Source organism: Calliphora vicina, chromosome 1 (genome assembly GCF_958450345.1).
Source record: "Calliphora vicina chromosome 1, idCalVici1.1, whole genome shotgun sequence".
In the NCBI taxonomy this organism is placed as follows: Eukaryota; Metazoa; Arthropoda; class Insecta; order Diptera; family Calliphoridae; genus Calliphora; species Calliphora vicina.
The window spans coordinates 122,751,393-122,766,725 of NC_088780.1; the positions used below are offsets into that span (position 1 = coordinate 122,751,393).

A 15,333-nucleotide genomic window follows, 5' to 3' on the forward strand; every position below is an offset into this window, starting at 1 on the left:
AAAAAGAAATTGAAAAAAACACCGTTAAATACCAGTTATAGAGTAGAAATCAAAGCATACACATGATATTTGTACATACAGTGCAAATGAAAAGTATCCCAGAAAAAAAATTAAATTATTATAAATTAAAGGCAAGCCCATTTTTGACTCAGCAAAGAACTGAAATCTGATCTATACCTTTATATAGGAAACCGGACCTTTCAAACTCACTGTTATGGTCTCCAGAAAAATAAAAACATGTCGCATTCATGTCACGACTTTTTTTCAGTTTACATAGATAATATAGAAAGTTCTATACAATAGATGTCACATTCATTTCGAGTAATTTTTTTTCGTGTCGCGTAAATTTCTCTCTTGAAATGTTTTCATTTTCAAAATTTAATTCAACAATTTTTCTATAGAAAACTTCTTGTGTCATGAATGTGACAAATTTTTAACACAACTTTTCTATAGACAAATTTTATTTTAATTACTTTTCTATAGAAAATATGTCGTATTCATTTCGCGAGAATTTGTCTATAGAAATGTTGTCGAATTCATGTCGCCGCTATTTGTCTATAGTAGAGTTGTCGTATTGTTGTTTTCATCTCTGGATAATTTTTCCATATAAAAATTGTCGCATTCAGGACGACAAAGTTTTCATATTTGTTTTTTTATAGAAAAGTTGTAGAATTCATGTCGCCACTATTTTTCTACATACAATAGTTTTTACACTCAGGGCAAGAGTTTTCCGTAACGATTTACAGAAGGCGAATCCAAACATTAAGTTAATGAGAGAGTAAAACACAAATCTCGCGAAGGTAGAGAAAAACAAGTAAGAGAGCTATATTCGGCTGTGCCGAATCTTATATACCCTTCACCAAATTATACTTTAAAATAAATATTTTAAATATTTTTATGTAAACAAAATTTAAATTTTTTTTCCAGTTGTTTTTTAATTTTTTTTTTTAATTTTAAAATTTATTTTTTTTAATATTTAGTGAAAAAAAATTAAAATTCAATAATCCCATTTTTATACCCTTCGCCATGAGTGGCAATATAAGTTTGTCATTCCGTTTGTAATTTCTACATTTTTCATTTGTATTCTAGATCGTTATAGATAGCGAAGTCGATATAGCCATGTCCGTCTGTATGTTGAAATCAACTTTCCGTAGCCACCAAATATCTTATATACATGATTCATACATCAATATATCGGGAATTCTTCTGGCTCGGTTGCTATCGACAAAATCGGTTCATAAATGGGGGAGATATAAGGAAAAACCGGGATCCAATGATAGATATTTCAAAGTCCATTGCAACGATGTATATAAGGCTATATATGTCAAAATGGGTCAAAAAAAATGTTTATCTAAAAATATTTAAAAATTTTATTTTAAAGTATAATTTAGTGAAGGGTTAAAGTATAATTTGGTGAAGTTTCGGTTTTGACATGATCAGAAACTCTAAAAATCACTGTCACTTTGAGATCAAATCTAATCAATTGTAATAATTGCTGTCTGGCTAATCACGTTTTAAAACTTTTACCAAAGTGTAAATTAACTTTTGTATATTACTGTAAATTAAATTGAATGTCTATCATTTGTAAGTTAAGCCCAATAAACTAGATATTTTGACGTGTTATTGCCATATATGTTGAAATCTAAGTATTTCACATTAGAACAAAAACAGGGTGTGATGTTAAAGGTGGAAAATTAAAAAAAAAATAAATATCAACAAATTAATCTTTTTAAAATAGGAACATATGACATACATAACTCTAAATACTTAACAACATTTTAACAGTTTTACCCAATTCTATATTTAATACCTCTTTATTAAAACCCCACAGAGGTAATATATATTCAATTAATACTTTAACATTAACTACCACTTGACTTACCAATCTTATTTCGATTTCAGCATCTATACGTTTACACATCTGACGATTTGTATTTACACCGAATGCCGATGAGCACAACAACAGATCATCGCTGCCAGCAGCCAGATGATGATGATGATTTATGCCACCAGCATTGGTCATATCGAGCATGCCATCGTTACTACTGCTGCCATCACCTAAAACATGACCGGATGCAAATTGTATGGGGGAGCCAGCCGCCGATGACTGTGCCGTAGACGTTGAGGTTGTTGGAGGTGGTGTCACTTTACCGGCATCTTCATAAAGAGCACGTACACTACGTGGTCGGGTATCGGCAGTAAAGAGTTCCTTTATATATGACTTGTCACAGTCATAATGTTGTTTACGCTGTGCGAATGTTAAAAGGTCGCTTTCCGCTGCAAAAAACAAAATAAATGAAAATAAAAAATTAATTTTTGATTAATCAATATGTAAAAGAAAAGGAAAAGATAAAAAAAAGTTGTAAAGGAATTGTATAGTTTGTGTTTTTTTTTGTTGTTACTTTATGACATCCCAGGCTATTAGAGTCAATTATGTTGCGTGTGAGTGAGTGACTGTGTGTAACGTGTCGTGTATTTGCCATTTCTGTTTTAATAATTTGTATCTTTACGATTTTAATGACTCATTTGTTTGTCTATAAATTGCTTGAGAATGTAAAAATTTATTTTTAGCGTTCAGTTTTTTTGCTTTGTTTCAGCTAATTACAATAATAGTAGTAATAACTGATCTAGACAGAGTGTAGTTTTTGAAGGCATGTTAGAATTTAGGCAGTAATATGGCATTATGTTGAGAAAATATACGCAGCATATCATTTTAAAAGTGATTTTTGATTATATTTTTATCATAAGTTGATTCTAAATATGTTTTAAAAGATTTTATATATATTTTTAGACCTTTTTAATATTTAGTACATATTTTTTTATAATTACAATTTTTATCACATATTTTATCAGAAGTTGTTTTAAAACACGCACTAACCTTTTAAATTTTAGATACGCCCACATTTAAAATTTGGAAAATGAGCCTGTTTATATTTATAAATGTCAATTTTGTATCACAAATTGTGTTTAAATACGCTTTAACGAAAATTTAGTTATGTTTTAAGTACTTTTTTATATTTAGTACTTTTATTAAAAACAACATGAAAATCTTAAAAAATTATTTAAAAAATTTTAGCACAAATTAAAAGTAAAAATCAAATTTCTTAAGTTTAAATTTTAGATTTTAAAATTTATACTTTGTTAATTTATTTGTTAATTTGGCAAATTCAGTAGTTTTTTACAAAAACTCAAAACCAAAAATCGTAATATTTAAATTTAAGCCACGCCCACTTTTGAAAATTAATATTTTTTACGATAAGTAAGCTTTAAAACGATTTGAATTATGTTTTTGGTACTATTTAACATTTACTACTTCTTTAAAATTTTAGTACTTTTTAATATTTGGTACTTTCTTACAAAAACATGAAAATCTTAAAAAATAGAAAAGTTTAAGACAAACTTAAAAGTAAAAATCGTAATAGGAAAAGAGGGAAAAAACATCCGGGGAATTTGTATTCATAATTGGGTTGAATATGAAAGGCTTTCAAAAAATGTCATTTCAAACTAAATTTTAAAATTAAAAAAACTTTAAACTAATTTTATAAAATAAAAAAAACTTTATCACATATTTCAAATAAAAAAAAATCTAAATTATAAATTACTGGACCCGTTAAGTAAGCGAAGTTACACATAATCATTTTTAGTCAAAATCTGCAGATTTCAGAAAAATTTTCAAAATGTCAAACACTGCATGATGAACTACTCAACTCAATCCAATTCTTTTGGCAATTATTCAGTTTCAATTCACTTTTTTTTATTATTTTGTAGTTCAAATAACTGTGTTGTTTACCTCATGTTACCTGCACTTGAAATGACTTGATATTACCATCGCTTGAAAATGCAGGGTGGTAAGCAATTAAAATTACTTTGCATTCATAATTTCATTTATTTTTTTTTTCTGTTTCCATTTAAATTAAAATACTATTTATTTGCTTAAGGCAGACTGTTTTATAGTAAATATGTGGAAAATTGTTTATTCAAGTTTTATTTTTGCTGGTTTCTTACGAAATAACAATATTGCTAAATGATTAAAACAATTGCTGCCATAATAAAATTTATTTTTCAAATTTTGCCTAGAAGATATCAAAGTTTTTTTTTTTTTTTAAGAAAAAATAAATAATGGCTTATAGTGTGGTGTAATTTATTATAACAAAAACCAGATACAAATTCCTAGCTGTGTATTGTATATTGAAATTTTATTTTTTTGGAAATAAATTAAGAAATATTTATTTATATAAAACATCACACAAGTTCATGTTGAATATTCTCATGATCTTGAGTTATTTTTTAATATAAATGCAAATGGTTTTTAAATTGTAAGCTAAAAACACAATAACAAACAAATTTGGTAATTTTTTAATAGATTTTTAAAATTTTTAAATATTTTTGTATGGAATTGTGGCCTCCACCCTCTTCCTCCTTAGCAAGTGAAATTATATATAATGATGCGTATTGCATTGTTTTTTTTAATTTAACTATGAAACTTTAAGTTTAAACCTTAGTAATAATAATTATTTTAAACGATCTACAATCTTTATTTAAACCTAGCTTAAATTTAAATTTTTTACATATGGTTAATTATCTAGATTTAACTGAGCATCACTGGCCAGTTAAACTTAAGTTAGAACAAATAGATGAGAAAAAATAATTTAAACAAATTTTCAGCAAATCATTTTTATGCCCTTCACCTTCGTGAGAAGGGTATATATAAGTTTATCATTCCGTTTGTAATTGCCACAATATAATTTTCCGACCCTATAAAGTAATCCGAATTTTTTTTTACTCCAAAAAAAAATTTAAATTTTAAAAAAAAATTTAAATTTTTTTTAAATTTTAAAAAAAAAATTTAAAAAGAAAATTTTTAAATTTAAAAAAAAAATTTAAAATATTTCGAAAAAAAATTAATTTTGTTTACCTAAAAATATTTAAGATTTGTATTTTGAAGTATAATTTGGTGAAGGGTATATAAGATTCGGCACAGCCGAATATAAATCTCTTACTTGTTTTATTTCAATTTCGCTTTTTCATTTAACAAAGTTAATGACTTTTAGTTTAAACTCAGTTCAGCAAATCTTGAGTTTAAGCTTTTATGTATAGAAGTTAACAGTACTTTAGTTTAATATTATATTTAAACAAAATTAAGCCTTAATGTAATAGTACCCCTATAATTTAAACATCAAAAAACCTTAATGAAATTATTACTTAATTCTAATTATGTATGTATGTACATTATAAATGCAGTTGTGGAAAAAGCCAATAAACTAAACAATTTGTTACGTACATTAAAATTTAAATTAGGAATGAGCTCAAAAAATGACACATAAGTTTTAATTAAAATCATTAAAAAAGTATAACAAATATTTAGAAAGACAAATTGTAAGAAGAAAATAAACAAATTACAAGAAATAGTAAAACTAATAAAAATACCCTTAAAGTTTCATTAAAATGTTGTTGAATCTAAATAATTACAATTTAATTATTTTAATTAAAATTTCTATAACTCTACACAGCAAGAAACTTACTCGCTTAAATTTAAACTCAAACACTCTACTATACCCTTAATTGTATAAATAATAAAAAATAGATGAATAAATAAAACAATTCCCTGTGAATACATTAAAATAAATCCATCTACCAATTGACTTGACCATGGACGAGAATAACAAAATAAAAAAAAAGAAAAGAACTCAAATCCACAACACTGTCGTCACACACAAGACAAGACAAGATATGTAATTAAAACAAACGATTAAAAAAATCCAAGAAAATAATTGAATTAATAACAGAAAATAACGAAAGAAATGGCACAAATGAAACAACCGACCAAATCTGAAAATAAACAACCAACATTGGTTCATAAGATATAAATGTGTGACATGAGAAAGTCCAGTCCAGCTATTCATTCAGTTCGTAACAGCAGTCATGGAAAAGTAACAAAAATCTATAATAATGCCAAAACACAAAATATATTTACTATATACAACATTCTACTAGTAGTACCTACTTTACACAAACAGAAAATAAAACGCATTTAAAGAGATAAAAAGATCATCACACAACGGCTAGGCTCCTTTCTACAATTATTGTATTTAACCAGATACACTGAAAACAAATTTTAGGGCTGTTTCATCAGCCAGTTTTTGGAATAATTGTTCGCTTAGCGAATCCTATACATTTTCATGCATGATCTAAATGTATAATAACTATAAAGTACTATTTGACCGCCCCGGCTTCGATCTGTAGCATTTACTAATGTTAGTTCTTCAAGTTTCTCCAACCCACATACACCTGCCTGTTCTTATTTATTTGCAAATAAAATATCTAAATTTGTACTGCATACTTTAGGGAGATTTTTTATTACAGTTGACTGGACTAAAAAAAAAATATTTCCGTGTTTTACCCGGAATTTTTGAATTTTTTTTCTTTACAAATCATCTCCTGAAAATTTCGAATCAAATAAAAAAAAATCAGCCAAATCGCTCCAGCCGTTCATGGACCATTTCATTTTTATATATATAAAGTATAATACTCGTAACCCTAGGTCTACATGTCGCAATTTTTATTGCTATGCGGCAGAACAACAGCACAGCGATTGCTTTAAGTGGAGAAAACGTTCGCAACAAATACAAAATTTTTAACGTGATAAGTTGTATGAAAAATTGAGATAGATGTATTTTGCTAATATTTTGTGTTGAAGGATTTTGTCTATTAATTTCTTTGTTTTTTTTTTTAAATTTTGGTTTACCGAATCATAGAAAGAACAAATTGTACATTAATGACAACTGAACTGTCATTCCTTTAGATCATATAAGGAGCATAAGGCCTCAACAAAAGATCGTTTCTGTTAGGTTCTTAATTTCATTCCAGATTTTTCCTGCTCGCGATGCCTCTACGTCTAACTGTCTTCGCCAAGTGTGGGTAGGCCGTCCTCTCCTTCTACTGCCTTGCGAATTACATATCCAGGTGGTCTTCGTAATGCGTGGCCAATCCAACGCTATCTTATTGCTTAGCAATAATTACTCAAGCAATCATTGCGCAATGGATTGCTACATATGGCAACTGCGGTCTACACATCGAAAATTTTATGGACGCAATTAAATTTGACAATAGCGGCAATAAATATTGCTACGTGGAGACCTAGGGTAACTAACAAATGGTGAGTTTTTAAAAATATAAAATTTTCTATCGAAATGTTTTAGTTTTGGCACTGATTAAGTTATTCGAGAGAATATTCTTAATGACGTATATACACACAGAAAAAACTATTTCTTAAACCGTTTCAATTCAAATATATATCACATATTGAACTGGTTTCAATTATTTTGTAATTGAATCAAGTATTCATGTGCTCAAAAACAATTGAATTTTGAGTTTTGAATTTGATAATTTTGACAATTGAATACACAATTTTCGTTATTGGTTGAATTTTAAGTACAAAAATTATTGAATAGATAATTTTCGTAATTGAAAACACATTTTTGTTATTTTTTGTGTTTTTAAGTACGAAAATTATCTATACAATAAATAATTTTTGTATTTAAAGTTCAACCAATAACGAAAATTGTATATTCAATTGTCAAAATTATCAAATTCAAAACTCAAAATTCAATAGAAAATATCATAAAATTTTGTTTTTGAGCATATGAATACTTGATTTAATTATGAAATAATTGAAACCAGTTCAATACGGGATAAATGTTTGAATTGAAGTATAATTTTGTCTGTGCATATAGCCTCAAAAGTGAGTAAACACCAGAGAATTTTTTGATTTTTTTAAGATCATGAAAATCATTATAGTCCGACTTAAATCTTTTTTTTTAGAACCGAATCAATTATTCAGCACAATCTACAACAAAACAAAACTTTAAAATTTTAATCGATGGATAGATTTTAGGATTTTCATTATTTTAAAAAGGAATCAAATTATTTGTGGTGTTTACTCACTTTTGAGGCTGTGTGTATTTTTAATGAAACCAGCTGTCATTCACTATCAATCGATAAAAAATGTTTAAGTTGTGATACTTTCTCTGAACCAGCACCAACGTTTCAAAAATGATGGCTTAAACATATCATCAAATCGTTTAAAAAAAAAGTACTTCTAATTGGTGAGAAAGCTAATATGTATACATTTGAAAAACACATTTCAAATCATTCTTAATTTGAGATCAAACCTTCATTAAAAAATTTAAAGTAATGCAAGCGTTTGAAAAATCATGGCGTTTTCTTTTGACATCAATCATCTCATCAAAGCTTTTAACCCTCTAACCCACAAACTTTAGAAAGCTAAAAAAAAGTTTTAGGGTAATTGTAAACTTAGAACAGTGACCCATTAAACCCAGATACTAATTTGGAAATTAAGTTTAGGAACCAGGTGCAAAAAGGTGAAGAGTGACTCAGGACATTGTTGCCGTTTTAGGAGTAAAAAAATATATTTTTGAAATGATTTTATTGAAAAACTAATGAAAAAGAACTAATAAAAAATATTTCGAATGGATCGAGCGATTGAAAGTTAGTAAAACTTTGATATAAAAAAAATCTCACACAAAATGTCACAGCTAACTAAAGTCACATTTAAATTTAAAAAAAAATATAACCAATTTTTGAGATAATTGGTATTTAGTAATGCATGCCTTGAGGCACTCTTGCGTGTTAGAGGGTTAAGATAGTTTATCAAAGAATTCACACAAACGTTAACAAGGCTTTCATTTCAAAACATTCTCAATTTAAGAGAAAAATTGATTAATTTTTTGTAATATTTCTCAAAAAATGCATGAATCTTACTTTTTTTAACTTTATCCATGACCACTCTGTGTAATTTTTAAAAGTTGCCGTTACGGAAATTTTAAAATTACATTTTTTTCCATAAATAACATTTTAAATAGATTTAGAATTATATTTTGGTACTTTTTAAGAATTAGAACTTTTTTAATTTTAAAAATGGGCGTCATGAATTACACAACACTAGGTTTTCTGGCAACTACAACCAATTTCAAGACAACCGAAATGTTTTCATATAAAAAAGTAAAAAAAATAAATATGTAGAACAAATTTTAATATAAAAATAAATAAATCTAAAAATTCTTGTTCTCAATATTAAGATTTTTCAATTTTTTACAGGCTACTTTGTTCTTGTCTATTTACTTCCCCATTTCCCTTTTATTTCAAAATCATTAAAAACTGATTTTTTGCCAGTGTATAATTTTATTTACATTAATTTCGTTTTATAGACTGTTTCCCATACATCTACTGTGGAACAATGCAAGCGGCGAAAGGTATAAAAAAATGCAGAAGCTCGTTTACTTGTCAGTCGTAGCAATGTGACCGATGTTTTTGGTAACATGAAAAAACAGCCGGCGGCTCTTTTTTCATAAAGTGGATAAAAAAAGTTATACTCGTTTACCACAAAAAAAAAATAAGAAAAATTAAATCTTTTTTTTGCTAAAGAAAACAAAAAAAACGTAAACTAGACATTGATTGTCTAGTAAATTGACTTTTAATTTAGCAGTTTTTTGGTTATACGAGTTCTATGGCTAAGACTTTTCGTCATCATTAGTAAAATAAATGATGGTTTATTTTAGAAAAATTTAAAATAAAAATTAAGTATTTAATAGATAATAAGTATTTATACTAGAGCAATTTTTTAGTAAATTTAACACATTTTTTCTTTCTCTAGCCTTAATTAAAATACAACTCTGCCGGTCAAATAACGAATAGTTGCATAAAAATGGTAATAAATTTATTACACTCAACTGATAATAGTAGTGGCAAGAGTAAATACTACTGTATAGTTGTTTTAAAGTAGCAGTAATTAATTTATTTTAACTACTTGCAACTTTAACCTCTATTATCTTGTTGCAACACAATTTAAACTTAATTTCTGTTGAACTTCTTTTGCATAAAGGCCAAAATTTCATTTCCTTCTTTTCAATATCAAGTTTGGCATGTTCCACAAAACCAAAAAAACAAAGAAATTAAAAGAGCAACTGCATCATACATTTTGCAAATTAAAACAGAAATTATGAATTTTTAACAGACACGGTCATATTGTGGCTCATTTAATGCCATTCCCCAAACTATGAGAACTCTGGCGCTTTTAATATTGCTTGCTGGCTTGGTGGTGCTGCTGCTGCTGCTGTCACTGTCACAATTTTCATTTCATACTCGTAGCAGTGCACATGTTCACACTCGCACTCACTCACATGAATACATATATTTTAATGGCCTAAACCGGCAATGCCACACAGTAAAAATGTTAAATGTTGCTACATACTACAGACCACGACAAACTGTAAATGTTTTCGCCGCCGTCCAAAAATAAGTGTCACATAAAATGTGCAAAACTAAAAAACTATCTAAAATGAAACTCATGAGCATACATAAGAGTACGACAAATAAAAATGTACATGATTGATATTCTTTCAACTTATTTGTTGTGTCTTGTGGCAGCAAACAAACACTATCTATGTATGCATGTACTTTAGTAGATGCAGACACTAACAGAAATGTGGCAGCCAGCAGCAGCATATGAACACAATCATGCAAACGCTAACGAAACATGTTGCTCATGATCTTTAATGCCACCGTTTTGAAACTTTAAAAACAAAATTAAAACATAAATACAAAAAAATAATAAAAAAAAAAACTGCAAATGAAGTGAAAAAGTTTGAAAGCAGCAATGGTTGTTCTTTCAAAAGTTGAATCTTTGGTTCTTTCTGCTAAACAAGGAAGTCGAAATGTGACATATCATGGATTATTATTTTTGGATTGTGTGTGCATGAACAAAATAAAAAACGAGATTTATATTTTGCTTTTATAGAAAAAAAGTGTGTGTTTTTAGGTTTTTTGCTATTTATAGCAACATTTTAGCACAAAAAATTATTCTACATATGTGTGTATGTAATATGCAATTTTAAAACTGTCTCTCGTTTTTGCAATTTATGTGCGAAAATGTAGGAAAATATTTCCTGAATTTTTTTTGCGAAAATAATGATAAATGTTGCAGTAAAATCTGGATAATTTCGAGGGACTTTATATTGCTTATTTAATGAGATAATTAAAATAAGAAATTAAGTTGAAGTAGGCAAGATTTGTAAAAATAATGATTAAAGGGTTTGAGACTAGACTTAGATTTTGTGTACTGGCTTAGCTTTTCTCTGTTTTATAAAAGGGGCGTGAGGAAGAATGAGATATGCTAAGAGCCAAATGAATGTAAGAATCTAGATTACAAAATTACATACTTTGAAAAAAATAAATTTTTCGGCTCTATCAACAGAAACTCAGATGATAAAGCAGAATTTTGGTTGAAACAACCAAACTTTTGTAATTCCTTTTAAAATTTTGTAAACTCAACTGTAAAATTTAGTCACTAAGGTAGAATCATTCATATTATTTTACTACCATGAATCTGTTTTCTCTGTGTGTATTTCTATAAATATGGTAGAGTGGGTTTGTGTCTTGACTTAAGTTAAACCACACTTAACCTACAGTTTTGAAAGCAATGCAGTGAGCCATTAGTTTGAGATTTCCATTGTTTTTGTAACAAATTATTATATTAATAAACAAATTATAAAAATATGAAAATTATCTTAAAATTAATTTTTGGATGCTGTATAAAAATCCCCACATTCCTTTATAATTCTTTACAAATTGCTGTCAATTTTAGAAATTCTTTCCTATACAGCAATTCAATTCAATTTTATATTTATAAGAACATCACATTTGAGGTTGAACTCCCATTATTTTGTAATTTATTATAATGTTGACAAATTCTTTATTATTCTTTTAAAGAACATATAAAGAGCAGCTACACATTTTTTAGGCAATTTAAATGATAATTTATGTGTAAATTTTTTGCAATATTTTACACAATATTCTTTTTTTGTTGGCCGTTAACGAGGAAAGAAAGAAAAAACAATTTCAGTTTATAAAGTACAAACTACAACAGAAAAACAAAAACCTAAATGACACGTCAGCCAGACGTGATGGCGCTGTAGAAAAGACTGATTCGCCAAATAAAAGTTTCGAATTATTTTTAAACTTTGTATTTTTACAAAGAATAAATAACTATAAAAATAAATTATTTAATTTTAGCAGGCAAGTAATATGAAGATTTACATGATTATTAAGTTTATTAAGTGATTTAAATATTTCGCAAGTTTTTTTTTTGTTAAATTTAAAAATTAAATAACAATGAAATGTTTGTCATTATTGGCCTAAATAGAAACAAAAATATTTTTGGGATACATATACAATTTCATTATGACTTTAAAGAAAAAAAAATTAAAGAACTTTAAAACAAAGGCAAAAATGCTACATATAAGAAAACAAATTATAAAATTTGTAAAAAAAAATACCAAATTCATGTTTAAACACTGAAACTTCATGTTTAAACACTGAAACAACTTACTTAAGTTTTAAATAAATAAAAAGTACCTTAATAAGTAACAAAAACACTGCAGTATATAATGCTACTGAATTTTCCATCCCTGGCTAACACTTAAGCATTACCGTTATAATCTTCCTCTTATTATTGCGGATTTCTCTCTGTATCCAAAATAAAAAAGCATACTTTTAGGTGTGACTAAATCAATTTCCTTAAATTTCGCAATCTTTACAACTACCGCAGAAATTAAATTTAAAAAAAAATCAATTCTAAATCAATAAAAATCCTCAGCAATAAAATCGAATTACATTAACCCAAATAAATTGAACCAGGAAGTAAAGCAAAAAGAACATCAACAAAAAAAATTATTAAATAAAACACAATTACAAATCAAATCGTAAAAAAAACATATTTTTTGATTGGTTTAAGTAAAATTACCATAAGACGGCAACAGTATGCAAAAAATGGAAACAAAAAACGATATGTAAACCTTAAAAAATCTTACACACAATACGGTTTAAGCATGACATTTAATGCGTGGTCGTGAATAAACCCAAAGACTTTAACACATGCAACTCATGCAAGTGTCATGCATGATTGATGAAAATGAGTTTTTGCATAGAAGTGTATCGAAGAGTAAAGGGAAAGAGGGAAAAAACGTGATTATTGTAAGGTTTGTTTTGTTATGAAATATAATTACAAAAATAATGCAAAAAAAAGAAACTAAAAACAATGTTAAAAAAACATAATTGAAGTAGCAGTGGAATAGAGAAAATGAATTTACCAAAAAAAAAACTATGTAAACTGAAAAAAATTTCACTAAATAACTAAAAAAATAATAGTCAATAAATGAATAAATGAATATCACTTAATTTAAAAAAGCTCATCCTAACTTAATCATTTCTTAATTGATTTCAATTTACAAATAAAAAAACTATAGAGCGAATGAGAATTTTTAGCAACGTTCGATTTGAATGTATTAAATATGATTTAAATTTAGATTTGGTACTTTTTTGTCATAAGTACTTTTTTACAATTTTAGTACTTTTTAAAATTTAGTACTTTTGTACAAAATTATTTAAATATCAATTTATGATGACTTATAAAAAAAACTGTTAAAGTAAAAAATCTTTTTTTTATAATTTTGGCCACGCCCATTTTGTAAAATTTTGAAATTTGTATAGCTTATCTTAATAGAGCACAAACATATTTTGATTTGTTTCAATAATTGTTTTTTAATCCCACTCACTGCATTTTAAATTTTAATTTAAAGAAAGCCAACAATTCTCAAAAAATCATTTCCTTTTTAAACACTTGTGCTTCCTAAAAAGAAAAAAAATTGTAAATATTTAAAACATTTGAGTTGGGGGACAGAACACAGACGAATGGTCAGTTTTAGAATAATGGCCTTTTCATACTTTAAAGCAAAACCCCACAGTGACCAACTAATTAAGTTAAAACACCATTATGACACTTAAGGAAAACTGCACAGCAGGACATCAATGACTTAAAAAACAATTAAATCGCCAACAAAAAGACAATAACGCAAACAAACATGAATTGAAATGATACAAAATGTAAAAAATGCAAAAAAAAAACGAAATAAACTGAAATAAAAACAAGGAGGGTGAAATACGCACTACAAACATGTGTTACATGAGACAATTCCAACAGACATATTGGCTACCAGCCAATTAATAAACATACAATTTAACGAGCAAACAAACTACAATGAAGGGCTAATAAATAGCACAGTAAACATATAATAAGAATTGCTAATATTGTACAAACTATAGATTCAAAATACTCTTTTAGTTAAATCTCTATGTGTGCTTTTTTGTTTCCCTTAACTGTTAAGTCCTATAAATCCCTACCAAACCAGCCAGCCAGTCAGTCAGTCATGCAGCCAGTTACAGTCACAGTGATTTACAAACAAGAAATTCCATAAATACTTACATACATACATGAATATACAGTGGTGGTCAAAACATATGCAACCAGCAACAGAATTTTACAAAAGTGGTTTAAACTACTTTAAGATGTAAACAAAAATATTCATTTGCTTATAATATTTTTTAATTTATGCTTTAAAAATAAGAATATGAAATTTAATTCAGAATTTTTTGCATTGAAAAGAAAAAAAATTTTAAAAAACTACGTATGGGTTGATATTTCATTGGCCAAAACATATGCAACTAATTGCTTTTAAAACATTTCTGTCTATAAAACTTAATATTTCGTGGCAAATCCTATATTTTCAATGACGGCCTTACATCGGCAAGGCTGTGAAGCTATCAAATTGGCAATAAAATTTGCAGGAATAGCGTTCCAAGCATCTACCAATCCTTGAAACATAATATTATTAATAATATTGAATTAGTGCAATTTTCGGTGTCGATTCTTTGATTAACGATTTCCCAAATGTTCTCAATGGGATTTAGATCTGGTAATTGTGGTGGCCATTCCATTACCGAAACTGTTTCTTGTGCTAACCACGATTTAACAACATGTGAAGAGTGCTTGGGGTCGTTATCGTGCTGAATAACTCATCGAAGAGGCTTATTATCCTCAGAATTTGGAAGCATTACTCTTTACAAGATGTCTCTATAGATAAATCCATCCATTATTTCATTAATTTAGAGCGATGGGCCAACTCCAGCAGCAGAAAAACAACCCCCATACCATTACGTTGCATTCTGCAAGCTTCACCGACGATTTCCCTACGCGCAAAAACCGCTTATATTAAAAGAAACGTTTGAAGTTTGCTATAGAGTATTTAAATTGGCCAGAAAACAAATGGACGACTGTCCTATTTAGCGACGAATCCGAATTTAATGTCATCGGAAGTGATTTCATGTGTTACGTAAGACGACCACTTAACACGCGGCTTCAAGCACATACTGCAAAAAGACACTGAAACATGGAGGATGCAACGTAATGGTATGGGGGCA

At 27.6% G+C, this 15,333-nt stretch overlaps 1 protein-coding gene across 1 annotated transcript in view; it reads right to left on the reverse strand.

Moving 5' to 3' along the window:
- gukh (GUK-holder) overlaps positions 1-15,333 on the reverse strand; it is a 150,129-nt gene that overhangs the window by 40,011 nt on the left and 94,785 nt on the right. Inside the window, exon 2 of the mRNA XM_065515700.1 lies at positions 1,883-2,277. Coding sequence (XP_065371772.1) covers positions 1,883-2,277 — 395 coding nt within the window. The remainder of the gene's footprint in view (positions 1-1,882; positions 2,278-15,333) is intronic.